The following is a 22,333-nucleotide window of genomic DNA, read 5'->3' on the forward strand; positions in this document are numbered from 1 at the left end:
TGTGAGTAGGTGGAACAACGTCCTTCCATTTGAGCAACACTGTCCACCTAGCCATAAGAGAAATAAAGGCTAATACATGCAAGTCAGATACCATTAAAGTTATGCCACTCTCACAACAGTACCAAACAAAGTAGTTAAAGGATTAGGCTTAAAATTAACTTTAAAAAGTACAGAAAAAAATTTGAAATACTTCATTCCAGTATTCCACAAGACCCTGGCATGTCCAAAACATAGGAATTACTGAAGCTTCTCCTTTGTTGCATCTATCACAATAAGGAGATGCATCCACATAAAAGCAAGATAATTTATCTTTTGACATGTGAGCCCCATGGACTACTTTAGATTGTAGGGGGAAATGATGAGGTACAGTACAACTCCAATTATCTGAAATGGTCGAACCTGGGCCCATTTCAGATAAACATTTTTTTCAGAGAACCGGTTGTTTTTTAAAACGGCTCAGTAACAACACCAAATCACTTGTAACAGTGTTTAAACAACAACAAACAACAAGGTAAGTTTTTTAAAGCATTAAAATAACATTTAATTCTCAGGAAAAATTAAACACTGTTACAAGTGATTTGCTATTGCTACTGAGCAGTTTTTAAAAAAAACTACCGGTTCTCTGAAAAAAAAAGTTCATCTGAAATGGGCCCGGTGATCACCGACACCTTCCCACCAAGGCCCTGCTCGTGCCGGGAGACCAAGAGTCCTCCTCTTGCCCAGGAGCTCGAGGTCTGCTGCTGCCACCACCAGGAGCTCAAGGTCTGCTGCTGCCTTCACCAGGAGTCGCAGGTCAGTTTGGCTCTGAAAACATTTTGGATAAATGAGGATTTTGGATATCCTTGTTCATGCAAAATTTTTATAAAAATTCAGATAACTGAGACTTTTGGAGAATTCGATTTCACATAATCAGAGTTGTACTGTATTAACCAATTTAAAAATTACATTCCAATTTTCTTCAGAGATTAAAAGCTATAGGCTCTACTCCCAGGCTTTTAAAATTTTAACTAAGGGAGCCTCTCTTATTCCCAACAACATGTCATAAATGTTAGATATTGAACCATTATAAAAACCATTGTAAATTATAAGTTACATCTATTAAATTCTTATCATTGCTCTCGGGAAATGTATGTAATTGAGATCGCAAAAACAGATTATGGGACTCTGAAATATAAAGCTGTTCATTTCAAGTTATTTCACTGAAATGTGATACTAAACACATTGCTAAAACCTATTTGCCTGATTGTTTTATATGACATATGTTATGTTCTCTACTGATTACAAATATGAATGTAGTGTTCTCTTTCCTTGATTCAGCATGACAAATGGTGGAAAAACCACACTTGCATGCAGTCTAAAGAAAGCATTTCCAAACAGCTTTTTAATATGTCAAGATACATTTTTCAAGGTAAATGCATAACATGCTTTAAACATTTTTGTTTAATAATTGCAGTTATTGTTCATGTATTTTAATAAATTTGCCCTATATTTTAGCATACAAGTTGAGTCTTGAAACACTAAAAAAATTCTCAACAAATGGGGGGGGGGGTCTTGCGTCAGATATACTTTTGAGACCTTAAATTCACTGAAGAAAACCAGATTGACATTAATTTTGCGCATAAGTCGATGCAGGAAGCAGCTCCCCACAGCTGGCGCTGCGGCTCCCTGATATCTCCCCAGTGCTAGGTGCTGCCATAACTGCTCCTATCTTGGACCCTGAGGTTGCCATCGCCACTCCTGCCTGGTAGCCAAGGTTCCTGCTCCCACTGGGAGCACAATGTTGGCACTCCAGCTCTGTGGGCCATCACCACTCCTGCCTGCTAGGCCGAGGTTTCTGCTCCCTCTTGGAGCACAATGTCGCTGCTCCAGCTCCGTGGGCTGTCGCCATTGCAGTCTGGTAGGCTGAGGTGTTTTTTTTTAACTTAATTTACAGCTTCGTTACTTGCGATTGGGGTGTTTAAAAAATTTTAGGGTTGTTCCTGGGAGGCCCCAACACCTCGAAAAATGAGGGTAGACTTGTACACTGGCCGATATGTATGCTGTAATATTATGTAGTTGTTTTGTACTCAAGTTAAAAAAAAATTTTACATGTTCCATCTAAATTATATTACTCAATGTCATACCTCCTTTTTTTTCTATTCTGGTAACTTATACAAAAAAAATTCTAATGGTTTTTTGAGGAATTTCAACAAAACATGTTTTAATAATATTAGCATTTATATAATAGAATTAACTTGGAAAAATCTCAACCTATTTCAAAGAAGCATAATCAAATAGGTCCCAAGGTTGGTGTAGCAATTCAGTGATCCAGATTCAAATATACCAGTGTCTGTGAGGAGTTTATACATTCTCCCAATGTCTGTGTGGGTTTCCTCCCACCCTCCAAAAATATACAGAGTTAGTAGGTTAATTGGTGTATTTGAATGGTGCAAAGTTGTGGATTGGAGGGTCTAGTTACCATGTTGTATCTCTAAACATGGAAAAAAAAATTAAATTGGAATTCATCCTCAGAAAACAACAAAGTTTCCCAGATTACCTCTTCGTGTCCTGATTTAAATTGGACGGTTAGTGGTTCTACCTAGTCTATCTAATTAAAATTATTAAGGACTTAAGTACTGACATAATAATGGTACACATATCTAAATATCTCCTGTCAATTTAAATCCAATGTACTAAGTCTACCTTTATCTATTTGCACCTCTGCTAGTTTCCAGGATATGTAATCCTTGTATTTTAAGCTTTTTTTTTAATAATTTTTTTCTAAAGATCTATTTTAATATTAGTTTCAGCTACTATTGAAAGACAGGTCTAATCTTCTTTCAGTTAAAAGTAGATACAAACATTTGAAAGTTGAAGAAGTTACAGTCATTCCCCAGAGTAGAGGCAGCTAATTGGTTGAACTCTCAAGAAAATGGAGGGGTCAATTTAATGTAGGCTTTTTATCATTTCCATTCATCCATCTCTTTGAGGCTTTATAACAGAGTAAATTATGCACAGGTGGTAATGACCTGGCAAAATATAATGGGATCTGCACTAGAAGGCATCAGCTATTTGCAGCATTTATCTATCTCTCTGTGTATATGTGTACTGAGGTCATGCTCAATGTGTTGTAATAACCTACAGCAAGTTAACACTGACTGGAGGATTCAGTTTCCAGCAGGTAAATGACAATTCAATATGCATGTTGAGTAAATATTCTTGCGTGCAAATAAACACGTCTCCATCGCAAATCTCTTGGTGTAAGAAACAAGACATCAAAGACATCAAAGGTGGTAATCTTTGCATGTATATCTGAAGAGAGGGCAGGAAGGATGATTTGGGATAGGACTTGCAAAAGACCTTCAGTCAATTGCTAGATTAGAGATTATTAAACAAAATAAATGTTATGGTATGGGGCAAACACAGACACTGATTGGGGAATGGTTAAATGGTGAGAAAAAAAATACAGTGACTAATGGGATGCTGTGGAGATTGATAGTATGGACCTTGGTGTGAATGTTCCAAATTTGGTGCTGATCTTAAGTTAAGAGGTTGTGAGAAGTGTGCGGGAAGTTTATAGATAAGTTAATTAACTGTCTAATGACAAGACAAATAGATTTTAATGTGGAAAATTTGAGAGCTTTATCAATTTAGGTGAAAAAAAAGTGTAGTTTATAAATGGTGAGTGATGGACAAAGACAAAGGAGGAAAAACCCAACACCCAACCCCAACCAACCAATTTTCCCTTGCAACCACTGCAACCGTGTCTGCCTGTCCCGCATCGGACTTGTCAGTCACAAACGAGCCTGCAGCTGACGTGGACATTACCCTTCCATAAATCTTCGTCTGCGAAGCCAAGCCAAAGAAAGAGATGGAAAAGTGAGTATGTCGAGATATTCTTGTACACAAATCTCTGATGGTCAACGTGAAGATACAGGAATGCAAACAGTATGTGGGATTAATTGCAAGAGGATTTGAGTCGAGATGCCAAACTTCAGTTCTATGTGTGGAAAGTTTAAGAAGACTGGGTTAATATCTTTTTGAGATAGGAAGAGTGATATTGAAATAGCGAACATAGCACAGTACAAACCATTTAACCCACAATTTTGTGCTGACCTATATAAACTCTTTACTCTCTCATTGTCCAGGACTCCCCATTTTTCTTACATCCAGGTACCTCCATATCAAATTTATAAGGAATTTAGCTGGGGAGATGAAAGGATAATGATTCTTCTGCCTGGGATGCATTGAACGAGGAGCCATGGCCTCAAGGAATACTGCAGTATTTAAGACAATTCCTTACATATTTTGTGACACTATTCAATCCCCTGCATCACATGCTGGAAAAGTATAGGTGAACCAAGGTGCCACAGAATATATTTACCAACACAAGAAATAGAAACAGGAGTAGGCTATTCAGCCCTTTGTACTTTCTCCACGATTCAGTGAGATCACAGCTGATCTTTACTTCATTGCAACTTCCTTGCATTATCCACATATTTGTTGATTCTCTTCACATTGGAAAACATGTCTTGTATGTGTTTAATCATAGATATGTCAACAACATCTACATGAGAAAATTTCAAAGATTTGCTACTTTTTCGGTGAAGAAATTTCAGCTCCGCTCTCTCCTTATTTTGAGCTGGTGACATCTGTTTCTGGACACCCAAACAGGGAAATATTGTCCCAACATCATCTTAAGTCAGGATAGTAATTAGGGATTTACAAAAGGTAAATCGTGCTTGACAAATTTATTGGAATTCTTTGATATGGTGACAGGTAAAATAGATGGGGGAGAGCCAGTGGATGTGGTGTACCTGGACTTCCAAAAGGACTTCGATAAGGTCCCGCATAAACGACTGGCTTCCAAAATCAAGGCTCATGGGATTGGGGGAAAAGTATTGATGTGGATTGAGAACTGGCTGGCAGGTAGAAGACAGAGAGTTGGGATAAATGGCTCGTTTTCTGAGTGGCAGGCGGTGACCAGTGGGGTGCCACAGGGATCTGTACTGGGACCCCAGCTGTTCACAATTTACATTAATGATCTGGATGAGGGGATTGGATGTAATATCTCCAAATTTGCAGATGACACTAAGCTAGGAGGGGTTGTGTGCACGGAAGAGGGGGTCAGGAAGCTCAGTGTGATTTGGATAAATTGAGGGACTGGGCAGATACATGGCAAATGCATTACAATGTGGATAAATGTGAGGTTATCCACTTTGGTAATACAAACCGGAGGGCAGATTACTATTTGAATGGCAATAGATTAAGAGATGGGGAAGTGCAGAGAGACCTAGGGGTACTTGTATACCAATCTTTGAAGGCGAGCATGCAGGTACAGCAGGCGGTTAAAAAGGCAAATGGTATGTTGGCCTTCATATCAAGAGTGTTTGAGTATAGGAACAAGGATACCTTACTGCAGCTGTACAGGGTCTTGATGAGACCACACCTGGAGTATTATGTGCAGTTTTGGTCACCTTATCTAAGGAAGGATGTTCTTGCAATGGAGGGAGTGCAGAGGCGATTCACCAGGCTGATACCTGGAATGGCAGGAATGACTTATGAGGAAAGATTGCGCAAATTGGGATTGTACTCGCTGGAGTTTAGAAGATTGAGAGGGGATGTCATAGAGACATATAAAATTCTGGCAGGACTGGACAGAATGGATGCAGATGGGATGTTTCCAATGATGGGAAAATCCAGAACCCGGGGCCATGGTTTGAGGATAATAGGCAAACCATTTAGGACCGAGATGAGGAGGAATTTCTTTACCCAGAGGGTGGTGAATCTGTGGAATTCATTGCCACAGAGGGCAGTAGAGGCAGGTTCATTAAATATATTTAAGAGGGAATTAAGATATATTTCTTCAGTATAAGGGCATTAAAGGTTACGGAGAGAAGGCGGGGACGGGGTACTGAACTTTAAGATCAGCCATGATCTCGTTGAATGGCGGAGCAGGCTCGAAGGGTCGAATGACCTACTCCTGCTTCTATCTTCTATGTTTCTATTCAGCATATTTCAATGCAATCATTTCTCATTTTTTCCATGTGCAAGAATATGGTCAATTTTGTGTGTTCTCTTTTTCTATAATGTATACTAGAAAAGCTGATATTATTAAAGGTGACCATGAAACGACTATATTATTATCAAAACAATTTAAATTACTGATGTCCTCAGGAAAGAAAATCTGTCATTTTTATATGATTCCAGACAAACAAATGTGTTTAATCTAATTGCTCTAGCTTAATCCTTAAATATCTTAATCTGTTAAATAACCTCATTAAGCTGCTGTAATGGCAGTGAAGCCGCTGGTGCAGACAAGGGAGAGTGGGAGTTGAGACTCAGCACTGCTCTGCAAGGTCCTACAGCCCAGATTCTGACAGCTCTGTACAGGATTTAAACAGTCTGTTAGAGGAGCTGACTGTGTTTTATTTAAAATCCTACAAAAACCAAGATCTGTGCCAATGATGGTACTGCCTGTGCTAGGCGGCATACCACAAAAGGTTGTAGACTCCCAAGGAGCGGAAATGAGCAGAACATCACCCCCATCTCCTCTCCCTCCCCCCATTGGGAAAGAGGGCATGGGAGATGATTCATGGGAACTAAGTATGGAAAAACCGATATCGAATCTAGGATTTGAGAGGGTTTTAGGGCCAGAAGTCCTCCTGAAGGACCTTGGGCCTGAAGGCTTCCTATCAGATGTTTGGACCTGGAGCTCAGGCTGCCAATGGTACGACTTCAGAAGAGCTGGAGGAAAATCCAAGGACATTCGGTGTCTCTGAAGGGACTCTTTTGGGCCATGTTCATCCAACTCTATTTGGCATATGGCAGGCAAAAGTTTGTATATCATGTACATTACATTTTTATGTATTATGTGAAATAAAAAAAACATTGGAATCTAAGTTGACCAATAAATTAGGGTGAACGATCAATGCTAACTCTAAAAATAACTTAGATATCTTATGAATGAATATACAACCCAGACCCCACAAGTGGCTTATGCTTCCTCAGTAACTCAGAACATCAATGTCTCATGAGCAAATGGGCAAAACTTTGTGCTGAGTACCACTTCTCTGTCCTTTTTTACCATTACTTTTCCTGTGCTCTTTGAACTGCCTTGTTTGCAACACACTAATTATGGTGCTGATTTTTTTTAAATTTTTTAAATTTTTTATTTTTCACACCATAAACCACATTGACCATGATACATACATTTTCCTTTACAAATATATACAGTGTCATTTTCTCCCCCCCCTCCTCCCAACCCACCCTCCCTACCTCCCCCCCCCCCATCCATTTAAAGTACAAAATCTAAGATACATTAAACCAGTCAAACAATGTTGTCATTCAATAAAATTAAACAAGAAATTCCACTGAGTCAATTCTTTTCATTTCCTTCTCCTTTCGTTAATTTAGGTAGTGAATGTCCCCGGTAGGTTTTCTCTATTGTGTTTCATGTAAGGCTCCCATATTTGTTCAAATATTTCAATATTATTTCTTAAACTATATGTTATTTTTTCTAACAGAATACATTTATTCATTTCTATATACCATTGTTGTATTTTCAAATTATCTTCCAATTTCCAGGTTGACATAATACATTTTTTTGCTACGGCTAGAGCTATCTTAACAAATCTTTTTTGTGCACCATCCAAATCAATTCCAAATTCTTTGTTTTTTATGTTACTTAGGAGGAAGATCTCTGGATTTTTTGGTATATTGTTTTCTGTAATTTTATTTAATATCTGGTTTAGATCTTCCCAAAATTTTTCTACTTTCTCGCATATGCAGATTGCATGAATTGTTGTTCCCATTTCTTTTTTACATCGAAAACATCTGTCAGATACTGTTGGGTCCCATTTATTTAACTTTTGAGGTGTAATGTATAGCCTGTGTATCCAGTTATATTGTATCATACGTAACCTCGTATTTATTGTATTTCTCATCGTTCCAGAACATAACTTCTCCCATGTTTCTTTTTTTATCTTTATATTTAAATCTTGTTCCCATTTTTGTTTAGTTTTACCATTTGTTCCCTCATTCTCCTTTTCTTGCAGTTTAATATACATATTTGTTATAAATCTTTTGATTATCATTGTATCTGTAATCACATATTCAAAGTTACTTCCCTCTGGTAACCTCAGACTGCTTCCTAATTTGTCCTTCAAGTAGGATCTCAATTGGTAATATGCCAGCACTGTATCTTGAGTTGTATTGTATTTATCTTTCATTTGTTCAAAGGATAATAATCTATTACCTGAAAAACAATTTTCTCTTCTTTTGATCCCTTTTTTCTCCCATTCTCTAAAGGAAAGGTTATCTATTGTAAAAGGGAGTAACTGATTTTGCGTCAATATTAGTTTTGGTAATTGGTAATTTGTTTTATTCCTTTCTACATGAATCTTTTTCCAAATATTGAATAGATGATGTAATACTGGAGAACTCCTACGTTGTACCAATTTTTCATCCCATTTATATAATATGTGTTCAGGTATCTTTTCCCCTATTTTATCTAGTTCTAATCTAGTCCAATCTGGCTTTTCCCTTGTTTGGTAAAAATCTGATAGGTATTTTAATTGTGCGGCTCTATAATAATTTTTAAAGTTTGGCAGTTGTAAGCCTCCTTGTTTATACCATTCTGTTAATTAATCTAGTGCTATCCTCGGTTTCCCCCCTTTCCATAAAAATTTCCTTATTATTTTCTTTAACTCCTTGAAGGATTTCTCTGTCAAGTGTATTGGCAATACCTGAAATAGGTATAATATCCTTGGGAAAATGTTCATTTTAATACAGTTTATCCTTCCTATTAGTGTTAATGGTAAATCTTTCCAATGCTCTAAATCGTCCTGTAATTTTTTCATTAGTGGATAATAATTAAGTTTATATAGATGGCCGAGATTTTTATTTATTTGTATACCTAGGTATCTTATTGCTTGCATTTGCCATTTGAATGGTGATTCTTTCTTAAATTTTGAGAAATCCGCATTATTCATTGGCATTGCTTCACTTTTATTTACGTTAATCTTGTAACCCGACACTTCTCCATATTCCTTCAATTTCTTATATAATTCTTTTATTGATAGTTCTGGTTCTGTTAAGTATACTATAACATCATCCGCAAATAAACTGATTTTATATTCCTTGTCTTTTATTTTTATCCCTTTTATATTATTTTCTGTTCTTATCAATTCTGCTAGTGGTTCTATAGCTAACGTGAACAATAAGGGTGATAGTGGGCATCCCTGCCGTGTTGACCTGCTTAAGTTAAATTGTTTTGATATATATCCATTTACTGTCACTTTCGCCAATGGCCCCTTATATAATGCTTTAATCCAATTAATATACTTCTCTGGTAAACTGAATTTTTGCAATACTTTGAATAAATAATTCCATTCTACTCTGTCAAAGCCCTTCTCTGCGTATAAAGCAACTGCTACTGTTGGCGCTTTACTCCCTTCTACTGCATGAATTAAGTTAATAAATTTACAAATATTGTCTGTTGTGCGTCTTTTTTTAATAAATCCAGTTTGGTCTAGATTTACCATTTTAGGTACATACTCTGCTAATACTTTGCTAATAGCTTAGCTATTATCTTATAATCTGTGTTAAGTAATGATATTGGTCTATATGACGCTGGTGCGAGTGGATCTTTCCCTTGCTTTAGTATTACTGTAATTATTGCTGTTTTACATGAATCTGGTAAGCTTTGTGTTTTATCAATCTGGTTGATTACTTCCAAGAGGGGAGGAGTTAATAAATCTTTAAATGTTTTATAGAATTCTATTGGGAATCCATCCTCTCCTGGTGTTTTATTATTTGGTAATTTTTTTATTATCTCTTGTATTTCTACTATTTCAAATGGTTCTATTAATTTATTTTGTTCCTCTGTTTGTAATTTTGGTAGTTCAATTTTAGTTAAAAATTCATCTATTTTGCCTTCTTTCCCTTCGTTTTCAGTTTGGTATAATTGTTCATAGAATTCTCTAAAGTTTTCCTTGATCTCCGTTGGATTATATGTGATTTGTTTGTCTTTTTTCCTTGATGCCAATACCATTTTCTTAGCTTGTTCTGTCTTAAGCTGCCATGCTAGAATTTTGTGCGTTTTTTCCCCTAGTTCATAATATTTCTGTTTTGTCTTCATTATGTTCTTCTCCACCTTATATGTTTGTAGTGTTTCATATTTTATTTTTTTATCTGCCAATTCTCTTTTAGTTGTATCTTCCTTAATTGCTAATTCTTTTTCTATATTTACTATTTCCCTTTCCAACTGCTCTGTTTCCTGATTATAGTCCTTCTTCATCTTGGTTACATAACTTATTATTTGCCCTCTAATGAACGCTTTCATTGCATCCCATAGTATAAACTTATCTTTCACTGATTCCGTATTTATTTCAAAATAGATTTTAATTTGTCTTTCAATGAATTCTCTAAAATCCTGCCTTTTAAGTAGCATGGAGTTTAATCTCCATCTATACATTCTTGGAGGGATGTCCTCTAACTCTATTGTCAATATCAAGGGTGAATGGTCCGATAATATTCTAGCTTTATATTCTGTTTTTCTTACTCTTTCTTGCATACGAGCTGATAACAAAAATAGGTCTATTCTTGAGTATGTTTTTTGTCTACCCGAATAATATGAATATTCCTTTTCCTTTGGGTGTTGTTTCCTCCATATATCCAAAAGTTGCATTTCTTCCATCGATTTAATTATAAATTTGGTTACTTTGTTCTTTCTGTTAATTTTTTTCCCAGTTTTGTCCATATTTGAATCCAAATTCAGGTTGAAATCCCCTCCTATTAATATGTTCCCTTGCGTATCTGCTATCTTCAAAAAAATATCTTGCATAAACTTTTGATCTTCTTCGTTAGGTGAATATACATTGAGTAGATTCCAAAACTCTGAATATATCTGACATTTTATCATTACATATCTCCCTGCTGGATCTATTATTTCCTCTTCTATTTTAATTGGTACATTTTTACTAATTAATATAGCTACTCCTCTTGCTTTTGAATTATACGACGCTGCTGTTACATGTCCTACCCAATCTCTCTTTAATTTCTTGTGCTCCAATTCAGTTAAATGTGTTTCTTGCACAAATGCTATATCAATTTTTTCTTTTTTCAGTAAATTTAGCAGTTTCTTCCTTTTGATTTGGTTATGTATTCCGTTAATATTTAAAGTCATATAGTTCAGCGTAGCCATTTCATACTTTGTTCATCTTCCCTTTCCGTTTCTCCATAATCACCTTTCCTTCTTATCCATTTCTGCTTTCTTGTTTTGAACACTTTATAAGACAACATTTCTAAAACATCAAACATTTTCCTTATTCTCCTATTTAAAACTTCTTTAACCCCATTCTCCCCTCCCACTCCTGAGTTGCCCTTTATCCCTTGTCGGGCAACCACATCTCCCCTCTCCATTTGGATTTGCGAATTCATTCGCAAACGTCAAAACGTCAACTGATTTTGCAATGACCGTAACTCCTCCCCACCCAGCCCCCCCCGGAAAAGATTTCAATTTTCATATGTAACAAAGGTCACTCTTTTAATTCCCTCCTTACTCCCTCTATTCCCTTTCCCTCCCTTATTAATTCTTATCTATACTCTATATATTTTCCTCTAAATACGGATACATTCATGTATACACACATATAGATATATATATATATATATATATATATATATCTATCTTTGGCTTGGCTTCGTGGACGAAGATTTATGGAGGGGGTAAAAGTCCACGTCAGCTGCAGGCTCGTTTGTTGCTGACAAGTCCGATGCGGGACAGGCAGACACGGTTGCAGCGGCTGCAGGGGAAAATTGGTTGGTTGGGGTTGGGTGTTGGGTTTTTCCTCCTTTGCCTTTTGTCAGTGAGGTGGGCTCTGCAGTCTTCTTCAAAGGAGGTTGCTGCCCGCCAAACTGTGAGGCGCCAAGATGCACGGTTTGAGGCGACACACACACATATACCCCTTTACACACATACATATAGTTCGTGGTCATTTTTACTCTCATTACATGTCTTCATCTCTCTGCTTGTTTTGTAGTTGTTTTGAAAATTTTCTTGCTTCCTCTGGATTCGAGAATAGTCTGTTTTGTTGCCCTGGAATAACTATTGTAAGTACCACTGGGTACTTTAACATAAATTTATATCCTTTTTTCCATGAGATCGTTTTTGCTGTATTGAACTCCTTCCTCTTCTTCAGGAGTTCAAAACTTATGTCTGGATAGAAAAAAATTTTTTGACCTTTATATTCCAGTGGCTTTTTGTCTACTCTTATTTTCTTCATTGCTTTCTCCAATATATTTTCTATTGTTGTATATCTTAAGAATTTTACTAAAATGGATCTTGGTTTTTGCTGCGGTTGTGGTTTTGGGGCTAAAGTTCTATATGCCCTCTCTATTTCCATTTCTTCCTGTAATTCTGGTCTTCCTAGGACCCTGGGGTTCCAATCTTTTATAAATTCTCTCATATTCTTGCCTTCTTCATCTTCCTTTAGGCCCACTATCTTTATATTATTTCTTCTATTATAGTTTTCTATTATATCTATCTTCTGAGCTAACAGCACATGTGCCTCTTTAACTTTTTTATTAGATTCTTCTAATTTCTCTTTTAAGTCCTCTACTTCCATTTCTACAATTATTTCTCATTCTTCCATATTTTGCACTCTTTTTCCTATCTCTGACATGACCATTTCTATTTTATTCATTTTTTATTCTGCATTCTTAATTCTTCTTTTTATCTCATTAAATTCTTGTAATTGCCATTCTTTCACTGATTCCATATATTCTTTAAAAAAAGATACATCCATTGTTTTGCCTTTCTCTTCTTCTTCCATTTCTTTCTGTTCTTCTTCCTCTGGGTTGACCATCTGTTGTTTCCTTGTTTTCTTTTTACCCTCTTCTTTCTTGTTGTGGTTATTTTCTGTGTTCTGCACCTGCTGCTGTGTTGCAGGTGTCTCTCAGCTGTGGAGATCGACTCCGCAGCTGTTCCCCCCTCACGTCAGTGTGTTTTTTTTCATGCGCAGTTGCGCACTTTTACTCGGCTCCGTGAGCCATTTTTGTAGTCCCGAGCCTGGGACTTCCACTGACCTGAGGGAGTTCTCTCCCCGCGGCGGGCCTCTTTGGACAGGTAAGGCCTTCACCTTCTTCTTCCGACGTTCTTTCTTCCTCTTTTCTTCCCGTTGTTTTAGACTTTTCTCTCTTCGCTGCCATTTTCTTCTCACCTTTATTTTTTTACTTTATTGTAAATTTTAATCTTGTACCTTTGTGTTTTGTGTGTTTTTTTAACTTTTCGGGAGAGGGCTGGAATTCCCTGACCGGCCACTACTCCATCACGTGACTCCTCCATTTTGGTGCTGATTAATGGGATATTGAATGTAAGGTGGACATTCATGATGTGCAAGCTATTGGTATTGGCCTCTGCACTCATTTGATTTCCAAAGCTAACACATTATGCTGAGTTAAAAAGACTATGGATGTAGACATAATTGAAAAAGCCTTCAAATCATGCCATCATTGAATGGTGTAACGACAACAACCTTGCGCTCAATGTCAGCAAAACCAAGGATCTGATTATAGACTTCAGGAGGAAGTTAGGGGAACACGACCCAGTGCTCATTCAGGGCTAAGTAGTGGAGAGGGTCAAGAACTTCAAATTCCTGGGTGTCGTAAAATGGGTATAATATGTATGTTTGCACTGTGGCGCTGTCACAAAACACTGAATTTCATGACTTGTTCCTGACAATAAGTCCTGATTCTGATTCATGCCAAATAAATCAATCACAGTAGGTCTCAATTCTTCCAGTATATTCTCAATACATTTCCCAATCTTAGATATTGTTAAGTAAAAATCCTGTTTGAATTATCCAAGTTACAGTATCTGTGAGACAGCTGTTGACATTCCTATGGTGTTTTACATTAATCCTCCATTAGCTTCTCACTTTGCACAATCTGCTCAGTTGTAATGTGTCATTCACCTAGGAGAAATCCCTCCTCTTTGAACTAGTTCTCTTGGAGGATAAGTGCCTGAACTGGTACATGGATTGAATGATTTTGCATCATCAGTAAAAATTACCTAATTGAAAGAGCCATCATTGTCCTCTGTACTAACTCCTGGAAGATGTTTGGGAGTCAATTAAAGCAAAATGAGCCAAATAAAAGTGAATTTCTCTCCATTTATTATAAATTGAAGTTGGTGTGCGATAGTCGAATTATGGTTGAGATGCAGTGATAAGTCACACAAAAAAAATGGTGCTGTCAGAGCTGCTGTAACAACAGCACTGCTGCAATATGGACACAGGGAGAGCGGGAAGCAGATACTGCACTCACCCACGGGTTTCTACCACCCAGTCCTCGTACCAACAGCTTTGTACAAAGAGCTGACTGTGTTTGGGCACATGATGGTGGTGCCTGTGTTTGGCAGTGGCTTTGAGGGGTTGCAGACTGTGGTGAAGCAGCCATCTGGTACAGGACACTAGTAACAGAGAGAACACTTCTCAGTTGAGAAGAAGCAGAGGAGACAACCGTAAGGATGGTGACCATGGTGGTGGACCAGAGAGGAGCTCTGTGGCTGGAGGAAACTTAAGCGGTGACCTGTTGGTGACTTGTGGACAAGGAACCCATATGGGCTGCTGGTGACGAGGTCAAAGGAGACACCTGGCTATGGGCATTTGGAGATTGGCTAGTCGGGGCTGGGTTCAAGAGGATGCTGAGGGTAAGGATGGTTTTTGAAGGATCCTGGGTGCTGAATGCTTCCTCATTGTGTAGGAAGTTTGGATCTGGGCTCGGGTTACTGATGGTTTGACTGAACTTGTAGTCTTGTGAGGCTGCAGGATTGTTGGTGGCAAATCCATTGACAGATGGTGACTGGGGGGGAAATCTATCTTTCGTTTCACTTTCTGTGACAGTAAGGGGTGCCAGGCAATGACAATGCTAATAGTGAAACTTTACCTTATAGCAGACTAAAGGCAATTTTGTGTGATAATACATGTTTTATTACATGACAACAAATGGTATCTGAGTATTCAAAATGATGAACAAGAGAAACCATTGGATTTGCACTTTAAATGTTCACTCTTGGCTTCTGTCTGAGAAGTCAGAAGGCAGAAGTGATCATGTAACTTACAATTTAAATTCATTTCATAAATGCTCTATTTAATTGGTTAAAATTGTAGATGAAATCCAGAAAAATTCAATATTAAAAAAAAAACTACTGAAGGTACTGGAAATTCAGAAAAAAAAATCCAAATTCTACAAAAGCCAGCATTTGTGGAAACAAAACAGGTCATCATTTTGGTTCAGCAACCCTTTGTTAATAGCATTGATAGGTATGAAAAGAATTTGACAAATATGCAGACAAGAAACTGGAACCATCCCAGAATTGATGAATCTGAAGAAGGACACCTTAAATGGAAATAAAAACACACACTGCTGGAGAAACTCGCCAGGTCAAACTGTCCTTCGTATAGCAAAGGTAAAAATACATAACTGATGTTTCGGGCTTGAGCCCTTCATCAAGGAATGGAAAAATGTCAGCAGGCATCCAAACAAAAAAGTAGGGGGGAGGGGTGGTCACAAAGGCAGGGGATGATAGGAGGAGAAGGGAGGGAGGGGACAGCAACAATCAAGGGGAGGAGGGATGGCTAGGGGAATGGAGGGAAGAGAATTGGAATGGGGAACGGAAGAAGGAAGAGAAAAGGTTAGCAGAAATCAGAAAACTTTATGTGAATGCCATCTGGCTGGAGAGTGTCCAGACAGAAAATCAGGGGTTGTTCCTCCAATTTGCAGGTGACCTTGGCCATGTGAGTATGGGAGTGTTGACAGAACTGAAATAGTTTGCTACTGGGAGGTCTCTGTCACTAGTGCGGATGGAGCAAAGATGCTCAGCGAAGTGATCTCCCAATCTGTGCTCAGTCTCTCTGATGTAGAGAAGGCCACCAAGTGAGCACTGGATGCAAAAAAACAGTCCTGCGGATACACAAGTGGTGTTGCTTCATTTGAAAGGCCTGTTTGGGGCCCTGGACCATGGTGAGGGATGAGGTATGGATCAAGTATGGCACCTTCTGCTGGAAGACCTCATCTTGGGTCATCTACAACAACACCCTCCCCTTCCTGGATCTCTCTGTCTCCATCTCGGGAAACAAGCTTTCCACTGACATACAGTATACTACAAACCTACTAACTCTGTCAACTACCTTGAGTACACTTCTTCACACCCTGTGCAATGCAGAAAGACAAAAGAAAATCAAAGTGCACAAGTAAACTTGAGTTCTTAAAAGAGTCTCTGATTGAGTTTGTCATTGAAAAGTTTGATGTTGGCAAGGTAGCAGCTGTTCCTGAATCTTGTGGCATCTATACCTCTTTCCTGATGGCAGCAGCGAGAACAGAGTGTGTGCAGGGTGGTGTGGGTCTTTGATGATTACAGCTGCTGTTTGATGGCAGCATTCCTTGTAGATATACTCAATAGTGGAAAGAGTTTTGCTTGTGATGTCCTGGGCTGTGTCTGCTACATTTTGGGGGGCTTTACGCTCAGGGGTATTGGTGTTCCCATATCAGACGATGATGCAGCCATTCAGCACACTTTTCACCACACCTCTAGAAATTTGCCAGGGTTTCTGGTGTCATCGCAAACTTCTGATGATAGAAACATTGATAGGCTTTCTTCGTAATGCCATTGGTGTGTTGGGTCCAGGATAGATTTTCTGAGATAGTAACTCCCAAGAATCTAAAATTGCTCACCCTCTCCACTAGGTTGTATATTTCCTTTCCTGAAGTCAACAATCAGCTCCTTAGTTTTTGGTGACATTGAGTGTGAGGTTGTTGTTGGTGCACCACTTGGTCAAGTGTTCCATCTCCCTCCTGTAGGCTGACACATCCCCTTCCTTGAAACAACCCACTACTGTGGTATCATCAGCACATTTGTAGATGGTATTATTGCCGTACCCAGCTACACAGATGTAGGTATAAAATGAATAGAGCAGGGGGCTAAAAACACAGCCCTCTAGAATTCCAGTACTGATGAAGATTGTGGAGGAGAAGTTCTTAGCAATATTCACAGTTTGTGGCTTAGAGGTGAAGAAATTCATGATCCAATTACACAATCGGGTGTCAACTCCTAGGTCTTGGAGTTTGCTGATCAATTTTGAGGGATTGAAAGTGTTAAATGCCAAACTGTAGTTGATGCATCTTGATGTATGCATCTTTAATGTTCACTGCTTTGTTTCGAGCCAATGAGATGGCATCCACTGTAGACCTGTTTCTACAATAGGTGAAATTTGACGATTAACCTAGACTTTTTCGGTTTCTGCTAACCTGCTCTCCTCTTCTCCCTCCCCCTCTTCTTTCTAGTTCTACTCCCTCCCTCCCCCCTTCCTTCACCTAGCCATCCCTCCTCCCCTTGATCGCTGCTGTCCTCTCCCTCCCTCCTCCACCTATCACCTCCTGCCTTTGCAACCACACCTTCCCCCACTCTTTTGTTCAGATGCCTGCCAACATTTTTCCATACCTTGATGAAGGGCTTAAGCCCAAAACGTCAGTTATGTACTTTTGCCTTTGTTATATAAAGGACACTTTTTTTGACCAGCTGAGTTTCTCCAGCATTGTGTTTTTATTTCAACCACGGTGTCTACAGATTTTCGTGTTTTACTTTTCACATTAAATGGATTCCTGGAGTGTTAATGCTTAATACTCTGAAAGAAACGATCACGGCCAAATTTCAAACTTAATGTGCAGGAATGATTAGCAGGAAAGCAGTGGTAAGAAACTGTTCATGTTAATTTGCTAGCCTTTCTAAAATATCTGCCTTAAATTAAGGAATAAAGTTAGGTTCCATGTGAACTTGATATGCTTTCTGTTTGTTACATCGTTTTATCATTAGATCTCTTAACAATTTGTTCTTTTTTAAAGAAAGGTTTCATCTCCTTTGTGCGATGCCACAGTCCACTTGCCATTTAACTGCATTTAATTGTCTGAGAAAATGGCAACAGGATTGCATTATTACCTATAATTTTTGCAATATAAAATCTTATATTCCCGAAGATGAGACCAATTTATTGCACTCTGAACCAGGAATATTATTTTGAAGTAAATAATTTTGGGTGTCTGCTCATTATTTACAGGAACCTTCTGATGTGAAGGTAGGAGAAGATGGCTTTCAGCAGTATGATGGTAAGATGTGTTTCATCTCAGACAAAGGCTTTTTTAGTCCAATAATCACAAGATGAATGGTCAGAGATTTTTGCTTTTAAATAATACAACATCTTTCAAAATGTCATTAAATTTCTCCTCTCATACTTCAACTTTGTAAGATCATAAAGGAACATGTAGTTAATATTGATAAATTCTATAATATTGTTTTGGGAGGTATAAAAAATGCTTATCACATTGGGGATGAAGAATCTTTTTCAAATAGGCCTTAGAGAAACTCTTGAATTAGGTTACCTTTTCGACCTCTCCGATCCCTTCTGATTTCACCTCCAAAGACTAACCGTTGATAGAATTCTACACCCCACCCAGCTTCCCCAGGAAATGGAAGTCCTCCAGCAGAGTGGAATTTCACTTTTACTTATATGATTCTGTTCAGGTAATATCACTTTGAAATTTGAACCACTGAGCTTCTCTGAAATGATCAGTCTATTGAAGTCCTCTAGCAGAGTGGAATTTCACTTTTACTTATTATATGATTCTGTTCAGGTAATATCACTTTGAAATTTGAACCACTGAGCTTCTCTGTGAAATGATCAATCTATTGACTGCAATATAAAAGAAAAAGGAAAACGTGTGTGCAATATTTTAATACAACACCTAGGATGTATCTAATTATTTTAGTAACTTCTTTTCAGTCATCACTGCTCTAGATATGGAAACAATGATGGATGAAGTATGTGCCTGCATGAAGAAGATGGCTGCTCTTTGTAAGCAACAAGAAGCTCCAGGATACAATGGTCTTGGCATCCTAATAATAGAAGGCTTCCTTCTTTACAATTATAAGTATGTTTCTTATATATTTCAAAGGTTCATTCACATAATAACTATTTCAAAATATTGTGCAGTATTTTTAAACTATGAAAAGTAAATACTGAACATATTAACTAACTCTGCGTGGGTTTTGTTTATTGTTCACAAGAGTGACGACTTAGTTTAATTTGCTTTGCCATGGTCACTTCCTGATATAGAGAAGTAATTAGAATTTAAGAGGAAGACATTTGACTCACCATAGATTTCTATCAAAACCCAGAGAACAAATGTGAATACACCTAAAGTTATTCCTAATCTAACTATTATTGCATCAATCTTAAATAATGCTTTTAATTACACTTTGAGTGTTATTGAATGAATTTGTAACACAGAACTTTGCTTTCATATTTTTAGGCCTTTGAATGATGTTTTTAATCAGCGCTATTATCTCTCCATTCCATATGAGGAGTGCAAGAGACGAAGATGGTAATTAGTTTTTTTTTTAAACTTTATTTATTAATTTTAACATATAAAGTCAGTAATTCACATACAAAAAAATACAAAACGAAGTAATACAAAGTAACATAATTAATACAATACCAATCTCAAAATCTCCCCCTGACAACTAAAAACTAAGACTAAAAGAAAAGAAACTATTTTTAACCCCTCAACCCCCCCTCCCCACCCCCACAATAAAGAGTGAAGAATTAATAGTTAGTATAATAAGAGAAAAAAAATTAAAAAAAAATTTTAAAAAGAAAATCAATATATATATTTAAAAAAATATTAATTAAGTATTAATTATTAGTCCACAAAATTTTTATTATATAAAACTGTATATAAAAAAACCAAAAACAAACAAAAAAAACTTAAAACGAAAAAAAAGCCAACTAAAAAAAAACTAAAAAAAGGAAAGAAAAAAAAACATATATAGAAAAATGTATATATATAAATGAAAAGTTTTTTTTAAAAAAAGAGAAAAAAAAATGAAAAAAAAAATTAATTCAAACTTATTTAAATTGTATATAATCAATAAATGGGGTCGACTTTAACTCATAAAAAGACATCTTGTATAGAAAAAGATATTCTTTCCATAACCAAACAAAACTTCATCTCTGAATACCACCTATCTAAAGACAATACATTTCTATTCTTCCAAGTAATCGCTATACATTTCTTAGCCACTGCCAACGCTAAATAAATAAAAGAGATCTGGTAATTATCTAATTCTAAATCAATCAATGGTTGCATATTCCCTAATAAAAATATATCAGGGTCTAATACAATATGAAGATTATATAGATTATTAAATACAGATTGAATACCTTTCCAAAATTGTTGTAACCGATCACACAACCAAACAGCATGTAAAAAAGTACCAGAAACCTGATCACAACGAAAACAAAGATCTGACTTACTAAAACCAAATTTTTAAAATTTTTCGGGTGTTAAATATAATTGATGTATAAAACTATAATTGATCATCGCCAATCTAGCATTGATCAATTTTCGAACACTGTTACGACAAATTTCAGACCAATCTTCTTCAGTTATTGTTAAGCTTAAATCTTTTTCCCATTTCATTTTATCTTTATCCCAATCTATTTTACTTTTACATTCCAACAAAATACGATACAAGCCTGATATATAACCCTTTTTTGGAAATGAAAGCACGTATTTCTCAAAATCAGTTTCAGACAATAAATTCATTTGGCAACCACATACCTGTTTTACAAAAGATCTTAACTGATAATACACAAATATAGAATGACCACTTATATCAAATCTCTTTTGCAATTCTACAAAAGAACAAAAATGACCTTCTAAAAAACAGTCAGATAAATTATGTATTTCTTTCTCCTCCCATTGTTTCAAAATAGTATTAGATACCGTGAAAGGAACAAGTTGATTATTAAATAATGGTAATCTTCCCGACCACTTATTTTTCAATCCCATTTTATGTAATTTACTTGTCCATAAATTCATTAAATGTTTCAATATTGGTACATCATAAGTTCGTAACAAATTTTTATTCTATCGAAATAAAAATTCATTCGAAAATTTTTCAGAAATAACTGCCAATTCTATCTGTGCTCAACTAGGCGTTTCTTGTGTGGCCATTAATACGCTAAGAAATCTAAATTGAGCTGCTTCATAATAAAATTGAAAATTAGGTAGTCGTAACCCTCCAAATTGAAAATCCCACATCAATTTTTTCAATATCTTTCAACAATTAGAAAAAAAAAACCCAACTCTTACCCCTTTACCCTCTCTTAATACAATAAAAAAAAAGAAAAAAAAAGAGAAAAGAAAAAAAAGGAAAAAAAATTTTTTTTATTAAACAAAAAAAAACCCCTTCACTCTTTAATCTGATAATACAAAAAAAAGAAAAGAAAAACCGGGTAGGAGGTTAAAAATACCTCCTCCCGTCTAAACCGCACAATGCGGTAACTCCCCAAAAATAAAATGGGTGTGAGATAACTCACACGTAGCTGATGACTGCTGGAAAATACTGCCCATCCATCCCCCTCTCCCAACTCCCATATCATATTAACATAATCATTATCTAAAACCATCTCCAGAATTTTCTTTTAATCAATTTAATCTCTATGGCCACCCTTATCTCCATCTCTTCTTGAGGATCATTTCCCTTCTTCCATCTCCAAATTTTTCTGAACAATTTTATCTCTCTTATCTCCCTTATCTCCATTTCTTCTTGAAAATCGACTCCCTTCTTCTGTCTCCACTCTCTTTGGAGACCGTGGTGGACTACGTCTTTCTTGAAATTGCATAATTGACAAAGATTGAGCAAAATCCATAGCCTCCTTAGGATTATCAAAAAATTTGGATTGATAACCATCTTGAAAAATCTTCAGTACTGCTAGATATCTAAATGTTGCTTTATATCCTTTTCTCCATAACACTTCTTTCACAGGATTAAATTCACGCCGTTGAAACATAACTTATTGACTCAAATCCGGATAAAAGAAAACACGATTATTTTCGACCATCAAGGGGGATCTTCTTTGTTGTGCATTTCTTATAGCCGTGCGCAAAATTGTCTCCCTATCGCAATAATTTAAACAACGAACCAAAACCGATCTTGGATTTTGTCCTGAAAAAGACTTTCTTCTTAAAGCTCTATGGGCACGTTCCAAAATTAAACCGTCCGGGAACTTATCCCGTCCTAACACCTGCGGGATCCATTCAGTAAAAAATTTTCTTGGATCCGGTCCTTCCATGCCATCTGGTAAACCAACAATTTTTATATTATTCCGTCTAGATTGATTTTCTAAATAATCAACATTTTTCATCAGATTCTTATTCTGAATTTGTAAATCTTCAATTGTTTTATTTACTTCTTGCATTTGTTCCTGTACCATGTCCATTTCATGATCAA

General features: G+C 36.7%; 1 protein-coding gene across 7 annotated transcripts in view; it reads left to right on the forward strand.

Moving 5' to 3' along the window:
• The window catches only part of LOC138760302 (nicotinamide riboside kinase 1-like), an 87,436-nt gene that overhangs the window by 27,178 nt on the left and 37,925 nt on the right, over positions 1–22,333 (forward strand). For 6 of the 7 annotated variants that reach the window (XM_069930710.1, XM_069930704.1, XM_069930726.1 and 3 more), the window contains 4 exons: positions 1,318–1,408; positions 18,096–18,144; positions 18,819–18,966; positions 19,348–19,419. In XM_069930710.1, the coding sequence (XP_069786811.1) occupies positions 1,318–1,408; positions 18,096–18,144; positions 18,819–18,966; positions 19,348–19,419 (360 nt within the window). The remainder of the gene's footprint in view (positions 1–1,317; positions 1,409–18,095; positions 18,145–18,818; positions 18,967–19,347; positions 19,420–22,333) is intronic. The other variant, XM_069930754.1, reaches the window with a different exon arrangement.

The sequence above is a fragment of the Narcine bancroftii genome, chromosome 1 (genome assembly GCF_036971445.1).
Source record: "Narcine bancroftii isolate sNarBan1 chromosome 1, sNarBan1.hap1, whole genome shotgun sequence".
In the NCBI taxonomy this organism is placed as follows: Eukaryota; Metazoa; Chordata; class Chondrichthyes; order Torpediniformes; family Narcinidae; genus Narcine; species Narcine bancroftii.